Source organism: Pseudophryne corroboree, chromosome 2 (assembly GCF_028390025.1).
Source record: "Pseudophryne corroboree isolate aPseCor3 chromosome 2, aPseCor3.hap2, whole genome shotgun sequence".
NCBI classification, from domain to species: Eukaryota; Metazoa; Chordata; class Amphibia; order Anura; family Myobatrachidae; genus Pseudophryne; species Pseudophryne corroboree.
In genome coordinates this window covers 17051571-17071328 of record NC_086445.1, presented here as the reverse complement: position 1 = coordinate 17071328, position 19758 = coordinate 17051571, and the positions used below count along the sequence as shown (strand labels likewise).

Sequence of the window (19758 nt, the reverse complement as noted above, 5' to 3'; positions counted from 1 at the left end):
CAGTAGCTACTGTATAAGCACAACACGTTCCGACCACACAGCGGGCGCCGGCCACTGCTGTGTGACACTGTCCACGAATCCGCAGCACGACAATGCGGCACACGGTGCATCGCATCCAGGAGGTCGGCGCACACCAGGTAACGTCCACCCCTCCCTCTGTATCTGCTGCTTATCGCCACCGCGATCGGAGCTCAGCTCCGATCGGGCAGCTCATACAGCAGGGAGTCAGGGACATGTCACACAGCAGTGGCCGCAGGCGCCCGCTTGTGGCCGCACTGGCCGGGACGTGTTGTGCTTATACAGCAGCAGCTGGAGCGGAAAGCAGGGCAGTGAGGGCGGCGGGCAGCAATAAAAATGGCCACTGGAGGAGGGCTGCTGCGCTTGCCCAGCCGCAGCAACTCCCCCTCCTACCAAACAGTCCCTACACTACAGCCTGCCAATCACGGAGCCGCTTTAACCCTGCCAACCCCACAGGGAGCAGAGCCTGAGGAGCGGACGCACAGCTAGCCAGTAAGCTTTACTTTTGTGAAAAATGTTTTGTTGAAACTTAAAATCAACTTAAGCTTGCTGAGCTGCTCTCTGTGGTGGATATACAGGTGCTGTGTGCTGGCCGGGTGAGGGGTGATTGCTGTTGGGTGTACCTGTGATCTATTCTGCTAGGTGAGATGTGCTGTGGAAGGAGAGGGCAGGGAGTTTCTGTATGAGGGGTCACTGTCACCATGTGTATATGTCCCTCTGTCCCCGTGAATGTCCCTCTGTCTCCCTGTATATGCTTGCCGCCGTCACCCTGTGTATATGTCCCTCTGTTTCCGTGTATGTCCCTCTGTCTCCCTGTATATACGTGCTGCCGTCACCCTGTGTTTCTCAACCTGTGTATATGTCCTTCTGTCCCCGTGTATGTCCCTCTGTCTCCCTGTATATACGTGCTGCCGTCACCCTGTGTTTCTCAACCTGTGTATATGTCCTTCTGTCCCCGTGTATGTCCCTCTATCTCCCTGTATATACATGCTGCCGTCACCCTGTATTTGTCACCATGTGTATATGTCCTTCTGTCCCCGTGTATGTCCCTCTATCTCCCTGTATATACGTGCTGCCATCACCCTGTATTTGTCACCATGTGTATATGTCCTTCTGTCCCCGTGTATGTCCCTCTATCTCCCTGTATATACGTGCTGCCGTCACCCTGTATTTGTCACCATGTGTATATGTCCTTCTGTCCCCGTGTATGTCCCTCTATCTCCCTGTATATACGTGCTGCCATCACCCTGTGTTTCTCAACCTGTGTATATGTCCTTCTGTCCCCGTGTATGTCCCTCTATCTCCCTGTATATACATGCTGCCGTCACCCTGTATTTGTCACCATGTGTATATGTCCTTCTGTCCCCGTGTATGTCCCTCTATCTCCCTGTATATACGTGCTGCCATCACCCTGTATTTGTCACCATGTGTATATGTCCTTCTGTCCCCGTGTATGTCCCTCTATCTCCCTGTATATACGTGCTGCCGTCACCCTGTATTTGTCACCATGTGTATATGTCCTTCTGTCCCCGTGTATGTCCCTCTATCTCCCTGTATATACGTGCTGCCGTCACCCTGTATTTGTCACCATGTGTATATGTCCTTCTGTCCCCGTGTATGTCCCTCTATCTCCCTGTATATACGTGCTGCCGTCACCCTGTATTTGTCACCATGTGTATATGTCCTTCTGTCCCCGTGTATGTCCCTCTATCTCCCTGTATATACGTGCTGCCGTCACCCTGTATTTGTCACCATGTGTATATGTCCTTCTGTCCCCGTGTATGTCCCTCTATCTCCCTGTATATACGTGCTGCCGTCACCCTGTATTTGTCACCATGTGTATATGTCCTTCTGTCCCCGTGTATGTCCCTCTATCTCCCTGTATATACGTGCTGCCATCACCCTGTGTTTCTCAACCTGTGTATATGTCCTTCTGTCCCCGTGTATGTCCCCCTGTATACGTGCCGCTGTCACCCTGTGTTTGTCACCCTGTGTGTGTCCCCTCTGTCACCCTGTCTATGTCCCTCTGTCCCCCTGTGTATGTCCCTCTGTCCCCCTGTATACGTGCCGCTGTCACCCTGTGTTTGTCACCCTGTGTGTGTCCCCTCTGTCACCCTGTCTATGTCCCTCTGTCCCCCTGTGTATGTCCCTCTATCTCCCTGTATATACGTGCTGCCATCACCCTGTGTTTCTCAACCTGTGTATATGTCCTTCTGTCCCCGTGTATGTCCCCCTGTATACGTGCCGCTGTCACCCTGTGTTTGTCACCCTGTGTGTGTCCCCTCTGTCACCCTGTCTATGTCCCTCTGTCCCCCTGTGTATGTCCCTCTGTCTCCCTGTATATACGTGCTGCCATCACCCTGTGTTTCTCAACCTGTGTATATGTCCTTCTGTCCCCGTGTATGTCCCCCTGTATACGTGCCGCTGTCACCCTGTGTTTGTCACCCTGTGTGTGTCCCCTCTGTCACCCTGTCTATGTCCCTCTGTCCCCCTGTGTATGTCCCTCTGTCTCCCTGTATATACGTGCTGCTGTCACCCTGTGTATATGTCCCTCTGTTACCCTGTGTATCAGGGCCGTAACTACCTGTGTGCCAGGTGTGCCTGGCACACAGCACAGTTGCCCTGAGGGCGCAACGGCCAGCAGCATGTAATGAGTCAAATTGACTCATTACATGCCGCCTCTGTTGTGTGTGCCGTGCGCCGCCACCGCGCTGTGGAGGAGAGAACAGCGCCGGGCTACGGAGAAGGAGGAGGAGGGAGGGGGACTGGAGCCACAGCAGCGCTATTTCATTGGTAGTAAGCGCCGCTGCAGCATCCCCCTCTCCTTCCGTATAGGCAGCCGGGGCGCTGCTGTGGATGCTGGGATGCGGTTCCTCCATCCCAGCATCCACAGCAGCGCCGGGCAGCCAATACGGAAGGAGAGGGGACAGCTGCAGCGGCGCTTACTACCAATGAAATAGCGCTGCTGCGGCTCCAGTCCCCCTCCTCCTCCTCCTCCTCCTTCTCCCCTGCCTCCGGAGCTGCCAGCACGAGGAGCCTGACTGCCAGCGGGAGAGATGGTAAGTATCTCTCTCTCTCTCTCTCTCTCTCTCTCTCTCTCTCTCTCTATCTATCTTGTCTGCCGTTATGTATAAAAAGGGGGACTGTGCCTGCTGCAATGTGTAAAAAGGGGGACTGGCTGCCGTTATGTGTAAAAAGGGGGATGCTGTCTGCCGCAATGTGTAAAAAGGGGGACTGGCTGCCGTTATGTGTAAAAAGGGGGATGCTGTCTGCCGCAATGTGTAAAAAGGGGGACTGGCTGCCGTTACGTGTGAAAGGGGGGACTGTGCCTGCCGCAATGTGTAAAAAGGGGGACTGGCTGCCGTTATGTGTAAAAAGGGGGATGCTGTCTGCCGCAATGTGTAAAAAGGGGGACTGGCTGCCGTTATGTGTAAAAAGGGGGATGCTGTCTGCCGCAATGTGTAAAAAGGGGGACTGGCTGCCGTTACGTGTGAAAGGGGGGACTGTGCCTGCCACAATGTGTAGAAAGGGGGACTGGCTGCCGTTATGTGTAAAAAGGGGGACTGTGCCTGCTGCAATGTGTAAAAAGGGGGACTGGCTGCCGTTATGTGTAAAAAGGGGGACTGGCTGCCGCAATGTGTAAAAAGGGCGACTGGCTGCCGCAATGTGTAAAAAGGGGGACTGTGCCTGCCGCAATGTGTAAAAAGGGGGACTGTGCCTGCCGCAATGTGTAAAAAGGGGGACTGTGCCTGCCGCAATGTGTAAAAAGGGGGACTGGCTGCCGTTATGTGTAAAAAGGGGGACTGTGCCTGCTGCAATGTGTAAAAAGGGGGACTGGCTGCCGTTATGTGTAAAAAGGGGGAGTGTGCACTGCCGTAATGTGTAAAAAGGGGACGCTGTCTGCCGTTATGTGTAAAAAGGGGTACGCTGTCTGCCGTAATGTGTAGAAAGGGTGACGCTGTCTGCCGTAATGTGTAAAAGGGGGACGCTGTCTGCCGTAATGTGTAAAAAGGGGACGCTGTCTGCCATAATGTGTAAAAAGAGGACGCTGTCTGCCGAAATGTGTAAAAAGGGGGACTGTCTGCTGTAATGTGTAAAAGGGGGACTGTCTGCTGTAATGTATAAAAGGGGCTCTACCTGGTGTAGTAGCACTACTGTGCAGCGTAATTTTAATAATGGAGACTACTGTGCACCGTAGTATGGATTGGTATTATTTTGTGGCCACACCCCTTCCCCATGAAACCACTGCCCCTATCTTGCATGGGAGGGGGGGCGCCAATACCGTTTCTTGCACACAGCGCTAAAATGCCTAGTTACGGCACTGCTGTGTATGTCCCTCTGTTACCCTGTGTATGTCCCTCTGTTACCCTGTGTATATACTAACCGTGGGGTAGGGAAGTAGAGCACAGGGATGAGAAGGAGAGGCGAGATGAATGAGGAGGAGTAGGCGCTCTACAATGTAAATAATGGGCTCTGTCAGGCATATTGTGTGTAAGGGGGTTCTACCAGAGTTCCGTACAGGAGTTCCGTACAGGTACAAGTGACCCATCTAAGGTGTCCAGTAATTAGGGGCGCCAAACTGAGATTTTTATCCTGCCCCCCCCAACTGAAAAACGTTCTGACGCCTCTGCACACAATAACATAACAGATATCACTGATAACAATGGGCACATGTACTGTATAAGGAGCACACAGTGACAACAAATGTGACAGATCAGCAGTGCAAGTATACTATAAACCGTCTACACTCTCCTGTTCCTGGCCGGTTTCCCTAACCTAGCTACAAGTTGGACTGGTGCTCAAGAATAGGAATGGGTTTACATGCAAACCAGTGGCCCCTAAAATTAACAGCCAGCCACTTGCGAAAAAGCGCTGCGGGAACATGTGGGACTGGACCGCCAAGATCGGAGCTGCCGGCAGCTCTCTATGCTCTGCACAGCTTACGAGATACAGGCAGTGGCAGGCAGCCATGCAGCCGAGGAGAACTTCGGGACAGCACTCGGCAGCAGTGGCCCGTCGAGGGGAGCTACGGGCAGACCTGCAGGGGTGGAGGCCAGTTGAATGAACTGCACTCTGGAGCAGGAGGCACTCGTCCAGCTTCAGGTGCAGATGATATCTTTATGTATGTATATATTAGTGTGCAACTGTGTGTGTATTCACATTTACACTTACACACACACACACATCATTTTATCTCATTACTTCTTTATTTCTTTATTTTTTTATTTTGCAAGGGGTTGGAGTTTCCAAATTTGTAATTTTATATATATATATATATATATATATATATATATATATATATATATATCTATCTATCTGGAGGCTTGCATATAACTAGGGGGTCATTTACTAAGCAGTGATAAGAGCGGAGAAGTGAGCCAGTGAAGAAATTTCCCCATCAACCAATCAGCAGCTCTGTATCATTTTATAGTATGCAAATTATAGCTGTTACTTCAGTGCTGATTGGTTGCCATGGGCAACTTCTCCACTGGCTCACTTCTCCGCTCGTATCACTGCTTAGTAAATGTACCCCAGAGTGATGTATTGATCGGCAGACGTTTCGGAGCTCACGCCCCGTCCTCAGTACCATGTTACTGTATTTGGTACTGAGGATGGGGCGTGAGCTCCGAAACGTCTGCCGATCAATACATCACTTTGTTATATGCAAGCCTCCAGTGCCGTTTGTTATGGACCTTTATATATATATATATATATATATATATATATATATAAATGCCGTCCACAGCAAGGCAGCACTCAGCAGACTTCAATGCGCCAGGTTGGACCACCGTCAACAGGGTGTCCACCATGAGACACAGGTACAAGGGACCAAGCACCACAACTGCCTCCAAGTCTGCCAAGTGCTACCCGCATCACAGTGTGTGTGTGTGTGTGTGTGTGTATATATATTTTTTTTTTTATATATACATATATGTACATATCTGGAAACCCCTCTTTACAAATCCTGCGTTTGCCCCTGCTAGTGAGGACGTATAGAGAGAGAAAAGGAGAGGACCAAGGACAGAACCTTGGGGGACACCTACAGTTAGTGGAAGTGAGGGGGAGGTGGAGTCATGTGAGGAGACAGAGAAGGAGCGGTCAGAGGTAGGAGGACAGCCAGGAGAGGGCAGCATCACGCAGACCAGGGATTTGCAGGAGAAGAGGGGGGTCCTCAGTGTCAGAAGAAGCAGTTAAAATACTTTGTTTGTTTTTATAAAAATTGGATATTTTGTTCTCAATTATAGTTACATTATTGGATATTGGCTATAGATGTTTAGAATGAATGTGAACATTAATGGCTGTTATATATATATATATATATATATATATATATATATATGAGGGGATTTATTACCATTTACTCATTTTTATGAATAAATATTAATTCACTAGTCTGTTTGCGCTCTCAGTTGTCTTTTAGAGGCCTTTTTATCACCATCCGCAGCGGATGTGAGGTGATAAAATCGCCCGAATCCGCACTGCTATAATTGATTACATCGCACTAATGTAGCAATTATCGCTTGCGAGCAAGCTCTGTTCCTGCGATGACACTCCGCAGCATCATCAGGGGTACCTCCGGATCAAACCCCCTTCCCAGGTTGCGACTATCCCCTTCCCCCCGCATGCTGCGGACCCCCCTCACACGATAATTATACTTAACAGTCCAGAGAGCCGGTCCACGCTGATCCTGCAGGGCTGACAGGCGCCGGATCCTGTGCGCTGCGGTGACCCCCGGTGCTGTAAAGTGCGCTGCCATTTTGTAGGGGGCAGAGAAAGCAGAAGGCAGCGTATCGCAGTGCTGCCATTTGATCGCGCTGATGTTATTATCACAGGGCACACTGCTGTGTTTTTTACTTTCAGCCACATCACATTTCCCATTAAAGGTAGGAGGGCGGGGGGGTTTGGGGGGGGGGGGGGGGGGGGATGCGATGCGGGTTACAAAAATAAAAATTTATTAAAGTGTTTGGAGCAGTTTTTCATGAAAACTGCTCCAAATGCCCTTTATACATCAGGTGACACTAAAATAATGTTAATAAATAGGCCCCTTAGTTTAATACCATTGATGTTCAGGAACCATCGATGATGGCCGGCCGCTATGATGCTTTACCATCGATGGTGGAGAAACAGTTTTCCACCATCGATGGTAGCAGCTTGAAGAGAGCGGTTACACACCCTGCACAGTACCGCCCGGTGGGTTAACGGCATACTGAAGACCACCCCCGCCCGGTATCACATCACCCTCTAGGAGTGTGTGTTACAGGCCGGGTTAGTTACACAGTAATCACTGACAGGCGGCCGGTCACCGCTCTGCCCGGTACAAAGATGGCCGCGCCGGGCGGAAACAGCCGCCACCATGGAAACCAGCGCGCTGGGGGCGGATCACGTCTCTATGGGGACAGTACGCGTCTCCCTGGTAACGTAACGCTCGGATACTGCCGAACCCAGACACCCGGTACCAGTCACAGACCCCGACACCCGACCGGGACCCCGAACACCGAGCGCTCTCCGCGGCCATGTCCGAGCTAGACTCCGAGGAGTTCGAGGAGGAGGCTGCGCCCGACCTGGGGGTGAGAGAGGGGAGACAGCGGGTCACTGGGGTTACTAGGGGGTGAGAGAGGGGAGATGCTGGGTGACTAGGGGGTGAGAGAGGGGAGACAGCAGGTCACCGGGGTTACTAGGGGGTGAGACAGCAGGTCACCGGGGTTACTAGGGGGTGAGAGAGGGGAGACAGCAGGTCACCGGGGTTACTAGGGGGTGAGACAGCAGGTCACCGGGGTTACTAGGGGGTGAGAGAGGGGAGACAGCAGGTCACCGGGGTTACTAGGGGGTGAGAGAGGGGAGACAGCAGGTCACCGGGGTTACTAGGGGGTGAGAGAGGGGAGACAGCGGGTCACCGGGGTTACTAGGGGGTGAGAGAGGGGAGATGCCGGGTTACTAGGGGGTGAGAGAGGGGAGACAGCAGGTCACCGGGGTTACAAGGGGGTGAGAGAGGGGAGACAGCAGGTCACCGGGGTTACTAGGGGGTGAGAGAGGGGAGACAGCAGGTCACCGGGGTTACTAGGGGGTGAGAGAGGGGAGACAGCGGGTCACCGGGGTTACAAGGGGGTGAGAGAGGAGATACCGGGTCACTGGGGTTACTAGGGGGTGAGAGAGGGGAGATGCCGGGTTACTAGGGGGTGAGAGAGGGGAGACAGCAGGTCGCTGGGGTTACTAGGGGGTGAGAGAGGGGAGACAGCAGGTCACTGGGGTTACTAGGGGGTGAGAGAGGAGATACCGGGTCACTGGGGTTACTAGGGGGTGAGAGAGGAGATACCGGGTCACTGGGGTTACTAGGGGGTGAGAGAGGGGAGACACCGGGTCACCGGAGTTACTAGGGGGTGAGAGAGGGGAGACAGCGGGTCACCGGGGTTACTAGGGAGTGAGAGAGAAGATACAGGGTCACCGGGGTTACTAGGGGGTGAGAGAGGGGAGACAACGGGTCACCGGGGTTACTAGGGGGTGAGAGAGGGGACACAGTGGGTCACCGGGGTTACTAGGGAGTGAGAGAGAAGATACAGGGTCACTCACCGGGGTTACTAGGGGGTGAGAGAGGGGACATAGCGGGTCACCGGGGTTACTAGGGAGTGAGAGAGAAGATACAGGGTCACTCACCGGGGTTACTAGGGGGTGAGAGAGGAGACGCTGGGTCACTGGGGTTACTAGGGAGTGAGAGAGAGGAGACGCCATGTCACTGGGGATACTAGGGGGTGAGAGAGGAAATGCCGGGTCACTAGGTTTACTAGGGGGTGAGAGAGGAGATGCCGGGTCACTGGGGATACCAGAGGGTGAGAGGGGGTATATCGGGTCACTGGGGATACTAGTGGGTGAGAGAAAGGATATGCCTGGTCACTGGAGTTACTAGGGGGAGAGAGAGGAGATGCCGGGTCATTGGTGATACTAGGGGGTGAGAGGGTGTATATGGGGTCACTGGGGATACTAGGGGTGACAGAGAGGAGTCGCCGGGTCACCGAGTTTACTAGGGGGTGAGAGGGGAGATGCCGGATCACTTCGTATACTAGGGAGTGAGAGAGAGAGTGGAGATTCTGGGTCACTGGGGTTACTAGGGAGTGAGAGAGAGGAGATGCCGGGTCACTGGGGTTACTAGGGAGAGAGAGAGGAGATGCCGGGTCACTGCGTATACTAGGGGGTGAGAGAGAGAGTGGAGATTCTGGGTCACTGGAGTTACTAGGGGGTGAGAGAGAGGAGATGCCAGGTCACTGGGGTTACTAGGGAGAGAGAGATGAGATGCCGGGTCACTGGGGTAACTAGGGGGTGAGAGAGAGGAGATACACTGTCACTGGGGTAACTGGGGGGTGAGAGGGGGAATATCGGGCCACTGGGGATACTAGGGGGTGAGAGAGGAGATACACTGTCACTAGGGTAACTAGGGGGTGAGAGAGAGGAGATGCTGGGTCACTGGGGTTACTAGGGGGAGAGAGAGGAGACACTGGGTCACTAGAGATACTATGGGGTGAGAAGGGGAATATCGGGTCACTGGGGATGCTAGGGGGTGAGAGAGGAGATACATTGTCACTGGGGATACTAGGGGATGAGAGAGGAGACGCCAGGTCACTAGGGGTGAGAGAGAGGAGATAAGTACTGTGGGTAATGAGGGCGTTGGGGTGATATTGTACATACAGTGGAGAAGGCTGGTATCCTGGACATGCAGCGCTGTCATAGAACTGGACACTAGGTAATCTGTGGGATTCAGTATGACATCCCGGTGGTCAGGATACCGGCGGCGAGCGCAGCGTGTCCCCTTGTGACACACACATTTATTCCTCCTCGGTTGGTGGTGTGGACCACCACCCAAGTGGGGAATTTTGGCCAGTGGTCAGAATTCCAACCGCCGGTATTGTGCCGGTTGTTGGGATTACGGCGTCGGTATTCTGACCGCCGGGATCCCGACAGCCGGCAAACTGATTGCTCCGTTCCTGGACTGTATGATTGCCTCCAATCTGTGGTTGAGGTAATAGAGACTATTAGAGCCTTTCCAGGAGGGACAGCATGCTCCGTCCCTGGACTGTGTGATTGCCTCCCGATCTGTGGTTGAGGTAATAGAGACTATTAGAGCCTTTCCAGGAGGGACAGCATGCTCCGTTCCTGGACTGTGTGATTGCCTCCCGATCTGTGGTTGAGGTAATAGAGACTATTAGAGCCTTTCCAGGAGGGACAGCATGCTCCGTCCCTGGACTGTATGATTGCCTCCAAGCTGTGGTTGAGGTAATAGAGACTATTAGAGCCTTTCCAGGAGGGGCAGCATGCTCCGTTCCTGGGCTGTATGATTGCCTCCCGATCTGTGGTTGAGGTAATAGAGACTATTAGAGCCTTTCCAGGAGGGGCAGCATGCTCCGTTCCTGGACTGTATGATTGCCTCCCGATCTGTGGTTGAGGTAATAGAGACTATTAGAGCCTTTCCAGGAGGGACAGCATGCTCCGTCCCTGGACTGTATGATTGCCTCCCGATCTGTGGTTGAGGTAATAGAGACTATTAGAGCCTTTCCAGGAGGGACAGCTTGCTCCGTTCCTGGACTGTGTGATTGCCTCCAATCTGTGGTTGAGGTAATAGAGACTATTAAAGCCTTTCCAGGAGGGACATCATGCTCCGTTCCTGGACTGTGTGATTGCCTCCCGATCTGTGGTTGAGGTAATAGAGACTATTAGAGCCTTTCTGTTGCCGCTATGCGATGCTTTTGTATTTGTGCGGGCGGGAGCCGGACTGACATGCGGGGTGGACTAGCCCTGTGCTGGGCGTCCCCCCGCATGTCAGGGAAGATGATCGTAGCTGTGCTAAATTTAGCACAGCTACGATCAACTCGGAATGACCCCCACAGTGTCACACTGTACAGCATATAGTGGCATAGTGTAAGGCTTATAGTGGCATAGTTTAGCCATATAGTGTCAGTGTACGGCATATAGTGGCACAGTGTACGGCATATAGTGGCACAGTGTAAGGCATATAGTGTCACAGTGTATGGCATATAGTGGCACAGTGTAAGGCATATAGTGTCACAGTGTACGGCATATAGTGGCACAGTGTAAGGCATATAGTGGCATAGTGTAGGCATATAGTGTCACAGTGTACGGCATATAGTGGCACAGTGTAAGGCATATAGTGGCATAGTGTAGTCTTATAGTGGCATAGTGTAGGCATGTAGTGGCACAGTGTAAGGCATATAGTGGCACAGTGTAAGGCATATAGTGGCACAGTGTAAGGCATATAGTGGCATAGTGTAGTCTTATAGTGGCATAGTGTAGGCATGTAGTGGCACAGTGTAAGGCATATAGTGGCAAAGTATAGGCATATGGTGGCACAGTGTAATTATTCTGCGCTCCATGAATTAATCTTTCTCTCTCTCTGTCACCTCCTCTCTCTCTCTCTCGCTTTCTCTCTCTCTGTGTCACCTCTCTCTGTCACCTCCACTATGTCTTTCTCTCTGTCATCTTCTCTATCGCTCTCTATTCTCTATCGCTCTCTCTTTCCTCCTCTCTGTCACCTTCTCTCTCTGTCACCTTCTCTCTCTCTGTCACCTTCTCTCTCTATCTCGCTCTCTCTCCTCCTCTCTCTCCGTCACCTCCTCTCTCTCTCTCACCTCTATCTCTCTCTCCGTCACCTCCTCTCTCTCTCTCACCTCTATCTCTCACTCTCTCCTCCTCTCTCTGTCACCTACTCTCTCTCTCTGTCACCTTCTCTATCTCTCGCTCTCTCCTCCTCTCTCTCTGTCACCTCCTCTCTCTCTGTCACCTTCTCTCTCTATCGCTCCTTGTCTTCTTCTCTCTACCTCTCCTCCTCTCTCTCTGTCACCTCCTCTCTCTGTCACCTTCTCTCTCTCTATCGCTCCCTGTCTCCTCTCACTCTCTCCTCCTCCCTCTCTCTGTCACCACCTCTCTCTCCTCCTCTCTCTATCGCTCACCTCCCCCTCTCTCTCTCTGCCACCTTCTCTATATATATCTGTCACCTCCTCTCTATCGCTCACTCCCTCTCTCTCTCTCTCTCTCTCTCTCTCTCTCTCTGTGACCTCTCTCTCTCTGCCACCTTCTCTCTATATATATATCTGTCACCTCCTCTCTCTCTCTCTCTCTCTCTCTCTGTGACCTCTCTCTCTGCCACCTTCTCTCTCTATATATATATCTGTTACCTCCTCTCTCTCTCTCTCTCTCTCTCTCTCTCTCTCTCGTTCTTTCTCTGTCGCCTTCTCTCTGTCAACTCCTCTCTCTCTCTGACTTTCTCTCACTCTCTCTCTGTCACCTTCTCTCTCTATGTCTCACTCTCTCTTTCTCTCTGTCACCTCTTCTCTCTCTCTCTCTCTCTCTCTCTCTCTCTCTGTCACCTCCTCTCTCTCTCTCTGTCACCTCCTCTCTCTCTCTCTCTGTCACCACTTCTCTCCTCTCTGTCTCACCTTCTCTCTCTCCTCCCCCTCTCTCGCACTTTCTCTCTCTCTCTCTGTCACCTCCTCTCTCTCTCCTCCTCTCTCCCTGTCTCCTCCTCTCTCGCTCTCTCTTTCTCTCTGTCACCCCTCTCTCTCTCTGTCACCTCTTCTCTCCTCTCTATCTCACCTTCTCTCGCACTTTCTCTCTCTCTCTCTCTCTCTCTCTGTCACCGCCTCTCTCTCTCCTCTCTCCCTGTCTCCTCCTCTCTCGCTCTCTCTTTCTCTCTGTCACCCCTCTCTCTCTCTCTCTGTCACCTCTTCTCTCCTTTCTCTCTCACCTTCTCTCTCTCCTCTCCCTCTCTCACACTTTCTCTCTCTGTCACCTCCTCTCTCTCCTCTCTATCGCTCACCTCCTCTCTCTCTCTCGCTTTCTCTCTTTCTGTCGCCTTCTCTCTCTGTCACCTCCTCTCTTTCTCTCTCTGACTTTCTCTCACTGTCTCTCTGTCACCTTCTCTCTCTCACTCTCTTTCTCTCTGTCACCTCCTCGCTCTCTCTCTCTCTGTCTCCTCTCTCTCTCGCTTTCTCTCACTCTCTCTCTGTCACCTTCTCTCTCGCTCTCTCTTTCTCTCTGTCACCTCTCTCTCTCTCTCTCTGTCACCTCTTCTCTCCTCTCTCTCTCACCTTCTCGCTCTCCTCTCCCTCTCGCACTTTCTCTCTCTCTGTCACCTCCTCTCTCTCTCTCTCTCTCTCTCTCTCTCTCTCTCTCTGTCACCTCTCTCTCTCTGTCACCTCTTCTCTCCTTTCTCTCTCACCTTCTCTGTCTCCTCTCCCTCTCTCGCACTTTCTCTCTCTCTCTCGGTCACCTCCTCCCCCTCCTCTCTCTCTCTCTCTGTCACCTCCTCTCTCTCTCTCTCTCTCTCTCTCTCTCTCTCTCTCTCTCTCTCTCTCTCTCCTTGTCTCCTCTCTCTCTCTCTCTCTCTCACCCAGGATTATGAAGGTGAGAGGAATGAAGTTGGGGAAAGACATGGACAAGGCAAAGCACGGCTCCCAAATGGAGACACGTATGAAGGAATGTATGAGAAGGGGAAGCGACAGAGCAAGGTAATAGTACATACAGTGATTATTACACCAGATCACACAGTGTGTGCTCACTACTGCACGGTTGCAGAGTGGGGTGCATTGTGCACGTATAGACCCTTATGATCAGAGATGTGGAACAGGGGTGGGTAGCTCTCATCAGTAACGGCGGGGTAGTACAGACGCAGCTAATGGCGATTAGCAGTTATGCGCACATTCACGTGTCAGGCGCGGATCCTTTCCTTCTGGCGTAATGATGACTTGTCCTATACTGTGCTGTCAGTGCGGAGCCGGGCGCATCTTGCCATGTACACGGTTCTGCGTATGTGCGGAGATGCACTATTTTCACAGGCACACCTAATTCAGAGCTGATCATAGAGGTGCAAAAAAACGCACATCTGTGATCAATATCCAGTAAGGATTACACGCAATGCACTGTGCACCCCGGTCAGTAAGGATTACACGCAATGCACTGTGCACCCCGGTCAGTAAGGATTACACGCAATGCACTGTGCACCCCGGTCAGTAAGGATTACACGCAATGCACTGTGCACCCCGGTCAGTAAGGATTACACGCAATGCACTGTGCACCCCGGTCAGTAAGGATTACACGCAATGCACTGTGCACCCCGGTCAGTAACGATTACACGCAATGCACTGTGCACCCCGGTCACTAAGGATTACACGCAATGCACTGTGCACCCCAGTCAGTAAGGATTGCACGTTCTGCCTTTTATCAGAATTTGCAATCCCTTGCCTCGCCGGCTGGGGCGCTGCCCATCGCAGGACATGGCCGCCCAGCATGCTATCCGCCCCCACCCATCTGCGACCCGCAGTAATTGCGATCATGCCCACACCACGCCCACCGTTCGCACCGCCAAGACTCCTTTTCCGCCTCGGAAACAGGGCTTTGCCGCCTCTCTCCCACCCCGCGAACGCCTCTGCCTGTCAGTCAGGCAGAGCTGTTTGCAAATATTGCAGGGCGCCCGCAGTAAATGCACGCATACGCCGCACACCCTCCCTGAAAACGCTTGGGAACGCCTGCGTTTTAACTGCCACTCCTAGAAAACGGCCAGTTACCACCTCCACACGTCCCCTTCCTGTCAGTCCGCCTGCGTTCACCTAGTGATCAGACAAGACGCTGATTTCTTTCACAGTTTGGCCTTGCGCCTGCGCATTACAATCCGTACACATGCGCTGTTGATCGATAATCGGCCGCCTCGCGATCAGGTCTGAATTAGTCCCACAGTCAGGACAGAGATTATCCCCAGCCTGTCTGAGTATTGCGGGCTGTAGCGGCACGGTGGTGTGGTTTCTCCTGTTGGTGATACGGCACACGTCACATGATCAGGGACATGGTATAGCTGGAAGTGTTTGGCCGTGATGTAGCTGTCAGTGATATATCAGTTACAAGGTGTCACTCACATAACGTCTCCGCACAGTGACCGTTCCTGTAGTGGTGAGACTCATGGAGGCTCCTCATAGCGTAGCCGCTTACTGCTCTGCAGCCAAGGCGGTACACCACAGAATAACATCTAATCCGAGTATCTGTTGCTGACAGGGGACGTACCGATTCAAAAACGGCGCCCGCTACATAGGAGAGTATTACCAGAACCTGAAGCACGGCGTCGGGACCTTTCTGTATCCGGATGGGTCTAAATATGAAGGTAACAGCAGGAGATGTTGGGGTGCTGGGTACGCGCCACCTCACCAGTGCTGCCGCTTGTTTTCCAGACATTGATGTCACTTTCTCATCCTGTTTATCTCCCAAGGTGACTGGGTGGACGACCAGCGACAAGGTCAGGGAGTGTACACATACGCCAATGGCGACACCTACAGCGGAGACTGGTTCGCTCATCAAAGGTATTTACAGCCGAAATAGAAAACCACTGTTCAGGCAATGGCTGCACATCTTACCCTGTAGCGTTATACCCCGTAGTGTTCTACCATGTGTCATGTTTAAATACAGAAAGGAGGATCACAAATTATATGTGATCTAAGGTGTGGTGATTACCTGCAGGAATAATCACCAATAATGTTTTCAAGTGACTGTATTTCTATCATTTTGTATTCTTTCAGCCTAGATGTGACAAAATGGCTGACAGGCAATGTCCTGCACTTAATCTCCATCCATCCAGGCTAGGGGAGATCTGCAGACCATAAAGTTTGAGATGACATGTGCCTGACATGACCATTGTAAAGGGGGATTACATTTCTACATCAAAAGCAGATATTTGCAAGCTCTGGACATTGAGGGCTGATAAGGCCAGTTCGTTTGTTATGGCAACAAAGGGGCTGTAAATAGACCAGGGAAGTGTGTCCAAATGTCCTGATTGGAATGCAGAGATCCTATTTCCTGGCTAATGTCATAAACCTCACTTTCTTTGAAAGAGATTCATACAGCATACCTTTGGGCTACACCCCTTGCCTCCCCCTTCGGCTGTTGCCAAGCACCAATTATGTAAAACTAGTGTATGTGTAGTGTTCAGCAGGGAAGTAGTTAAAAATCCCAAGGTAGGGGGCCTGATGAAGCTGGAGACTATGGGGGTCATTCCGAGTTGATTGTAGCTATGCTAAATTTAGCACAGCTACGAACATTCACACTGACATGCGGGGGGACGCCCAGCACAGGGCTAGTCCGCCCCGCATGTCAGTGCCGCCCTTCCCCCGCAGAAGTGCAAAGGCATCGCACAGCGGTGATACCTTTGCACTTCAAGAGTAGCTCCTGGCCAGCGCAGCTTTAGCGTGCTGGCCGGAAGCTGCTCACCGGCACGCAGTGGCTGCGTTGCAGCGGCTGCATGGCTGGACCGCTCCCACGAAACGGCCGCCCCCTCCCGTCCAGCGACCGCCTCTGCCTGCCAATCAGGCAGAGGCGATCGCATCCGTGCTACGGCCTTCGGCCGTCTGGCATGCGCCGGCGCACTACGGCGCCGGCACATGCACAGTGGGGATCCGTTCACTCGGCTGCGACAAAAAGCAGCGAGCGAACGAGTCAGAATGACCCCCTATATATGTCTCCCTCATGAAAACAGAAAGAGTGATCTCTTGGGGACTCAACAATACGTTGGAGATGACCTGAGTTATTCTGTGAAATCCCCCACAGTATAAATACCTAAAATTTGTTTGCGTAAGTGAATTAGGGTTTCTGTATTTTTTATTTCTTTTCATTTATTGAGATTGCTGTATTCTGTGTGTGTTTTTAAAATATTCTTAATAATCTTTGTGACCTTTTTGTAACTAAAGCTCTGAAGTATTCTTGAAATTAAAATCCTAATTATAGTTTTAATTCTGTTGTTCTTATGAGCTCAAGGCCTGTGTGGCTCACGCCTACCTATTTTTCTAAGGATTGCAGTGTGTGTGTGACAGGTAAAGCTAAAGACGCCTGTAACGTCCGTAATTCGTTGAAAAGTCTTTGCTGGTGGCAGCTGAAAGTATTTAAGTAATCCCGTATGTCAAAAGTGGCCCCGCACGTCGAGTGTGGCAATTCTCAAATAGGCGTATTTGTGGAATTGGCCGGCAGCGTCGTCACACCATGTAACAAGGAACCCTGTAACATTGGGGGTGATCCAGACGTGGACGCTGAGCAGTGGAAGCAGCCACTTTTGTTGCAGCAGCTAGTGACAAATGATGATAACGCTGCAGCCAATGGGCTGTCTGCTGAGACGCCCGCTGGCCGCAGATCTAGTCTGCCGCAGTGCGCACAAAGGCACACCACTGAGCGGACACCGGCCGCACTATCAGACCTCGAAGCAACCGTATGGTTTCTCAGAATGTCCAGCGGAATTTGGCCGCCGGGGTCAGAGGAACTTCATCTTCCGATGCAGTTCCCAACACCGGCATACCCTGGCACAAGCCACTCCACCGCCACTGCCAAGGGACGCCTCTCGAAACTGATTGGGTCTCTGGGTCTGTACCTGCAACATTGTGACTAGCCATACTGCGGAGAATATTGCACCTAGTCACGAAGGGTGTGACTTATACATTTGTCATTTATTTTCTCTTACGTCCTAGTGGATGCTAGGGGCTCCGTAAAGACCATGGGGTATAGACGGGCTCCGCAGGAGACATGGGCACCTATAAAGAACTTTTAGTATGGGTGTGCACTGGCTCCTCCCTCTATGCCCCTCCTCCAGACCTCAGTTAGATCTTGTGCCCAGAGGAGAATGGGTGCATTGCAGAGAGCTCTCCTGAGTTTTCTGTGAAAAATAATTTTCTTAGGTTTTTTATTTTCAGGGAGCACTGCTGGCAACAGGCTCCCTGCATCGTGGGACTGAGGGGAGAGAAGCAGACCTACTTAGATGATAGGCTCTGCTTCTTAGGCTACTGGACACCATTAGCTCCAGAGGGAGTCGGAACACAGGTCTCACCCTGGGGTTCGTCCCGGAGCCGCGCCGCCGTCCTCCTCACAGAGCCGGAAGATAGAAGCCGGTGAGTATGAGAAGCAAGAAGGCGGCAGAAGACTTCAGATCTTCATGAGGTAAAACGCGCAGCGGTAAGCTGCGCGCCATTGCTCCCACACACAGACACACAAAAGGCACTGATGGGTGCAGGGCGCAGGAGGGGGGTCGCCCTGGGCAGCAATAAACCTTGTTTTGGGCAATAAAGGGTTTCATTAGGCTGCGGAGGCAGCAAATAGACGATCCCCGCCATTTTATTAAAATTGTAGCGGGACCGAAGCCCGCCGCTGGAGGGGGCGGAGCTTGATCCCTCAGCACTAACCAGCGCCATTTTCTCCACAGAGGCTGCAGAGAACTGGCTCCCCGGACTCTCCCCTGCTGAACACCATCAGAGGGCTGAAAAAAAGAGGAGGGGGGCACATTGGAGCGTAGTGAGTGGGAAGATTGGCATTATATATAATATAATATAAAAGCGCTGTCTGGATTTTCCAGTGTCAGTTTGGCGCTGGGTGTGTGCTGGCATACTCTCTCTCTGTCTCTCCTAAGGGCCTGGTTGGGGATTTGTCCCCATATAGGTATATCCCTGCAGACCCATCTTAACAGCAGTGTAAGGCCCCTTGGTACAGCAATGCACTAGGCCCCTACCCATCCCCCAGTGGTAGGGGTGGGTGGTGCTACCAGCGGCAGCTTTGATGTGCTGCGGGCGGTAGGGGGCGTTCTATCTTCCACTCAGCTTGTAGGACCTGGAGCAGTAATTTCTGCTAATTACTCCTTTACTGCACCGATGGGGCTAAATTGTAGAAGGGTCATTGGGCTTAATGAAGAATCCCTGGTACATGACTTCCAGTGTGGTAGGGGGTGTTTAATACGTAGGGGAGGGGTGGATAGTGGAGTGGGCTTAATATTCATCATTTTCCGGTGGGAGGGCAACTTGCTTGACTGCAGATATCTCAAGTTCCTGAAAATGTATTTCTTAGCTTTGAATGGCATAAAAAAACTAGACAGTACCACCTTTTAGAAAGTACTGGGGACTTGGGGATCAGAATTCAGGAACCAGAGCAATTCACCAATGAAAATCTAAAACTGCATATTAGGCGTGACGAGCTGGAGCTGTGACCAGCTGCTTGAAGGCTGATATCTCTTGTTCTGGGCACAGTAGAGACAAGCTGCCAGTGTCCACCAAAAGGGGAGAGTCCAAGCTTTAGGATTATACCCTCAGAAAAACTCTAAGTCAGACAGAACCCGAGATATCTGGCTGGGATCCGGTCTGAAGATCGACAGTATCTAGGTCGACAATGTTTAGGTCGACCACTATAGGTCGACAGTCACTAGGTCGACATGGATGGAAGGTCGACAGGGTTTCTAGGTCGACATGTGCTAGGTCGACAGGTCTAAAGGTCGACATGAGTTTTTCACATTTTTTTTTTTATTTTTTTTGAATTTTTTCATACTTAACGATCCACGTGGACTACGATTGGAACGGTAATCTGTGCCGAGCGAAGCGGTAGCGGAGCGAAGGCACCATGCCCGAAGCATGGCGAGCAAAGCGAGCCATGCGAGGGGACGCGGTGCACTAATTTGGGATCCCGGTCACTCTACGAATAAAACGACACAAAAAAAAAAATCCTCAAGTCGACATTTAGACCTGTCGACCTAGCACATGTCGACCTAGAAACCCTGTCGACCTTCCATCCATGTCGACCTAGTGACTGTCGACCTATAGTGGTCGACCTAAACATTGTCGACCTAGATACTGTCGATTTGATGAACCACACCCATCTGGCTGGGAAGAGCAATTAACAGGCTTGGATGGGGACCACTGCTTTCAAGTCGGATATCTCCGGTTACCCAGGGCC

At 51.8% G+C, this 19758-nt stretch overlaps 1 protein-coding gene across 1 annotated transcript in view; it reads left to right on the top strand.

The window, feature by feature from the left end:
• Positions 1 to 7348: 7348 nt before the first annotated feature.
• The window catches only part of LOC134989144 (radial spoke head 1 homolog), a 13630-nt gene continuing 1220 nt past the window's right edge, over positions 7349 to 19758 (top strand). The window contains exons 1-4 of the mRNA XM_063950590.1: positions 7349 to 7586; positions 13416 to 13529; positions 15067 to 15172; positions 15278 to 15377. Of these exons, the coding sequence (XP_063806660.1) occupies positions 7533 to 7586; positions 13416 to 13529; positions 15067 to 15172; positions 15278 to 15377 (374 nt within the window). The 5' untranslated portion in view covers positions 7349 to 7532. The remainder of the gene's footprint in view (positions 7587 to 13415; positions 13530 to 15066; positions 15173 to 15277; positions 15378 to 19758) is intronic.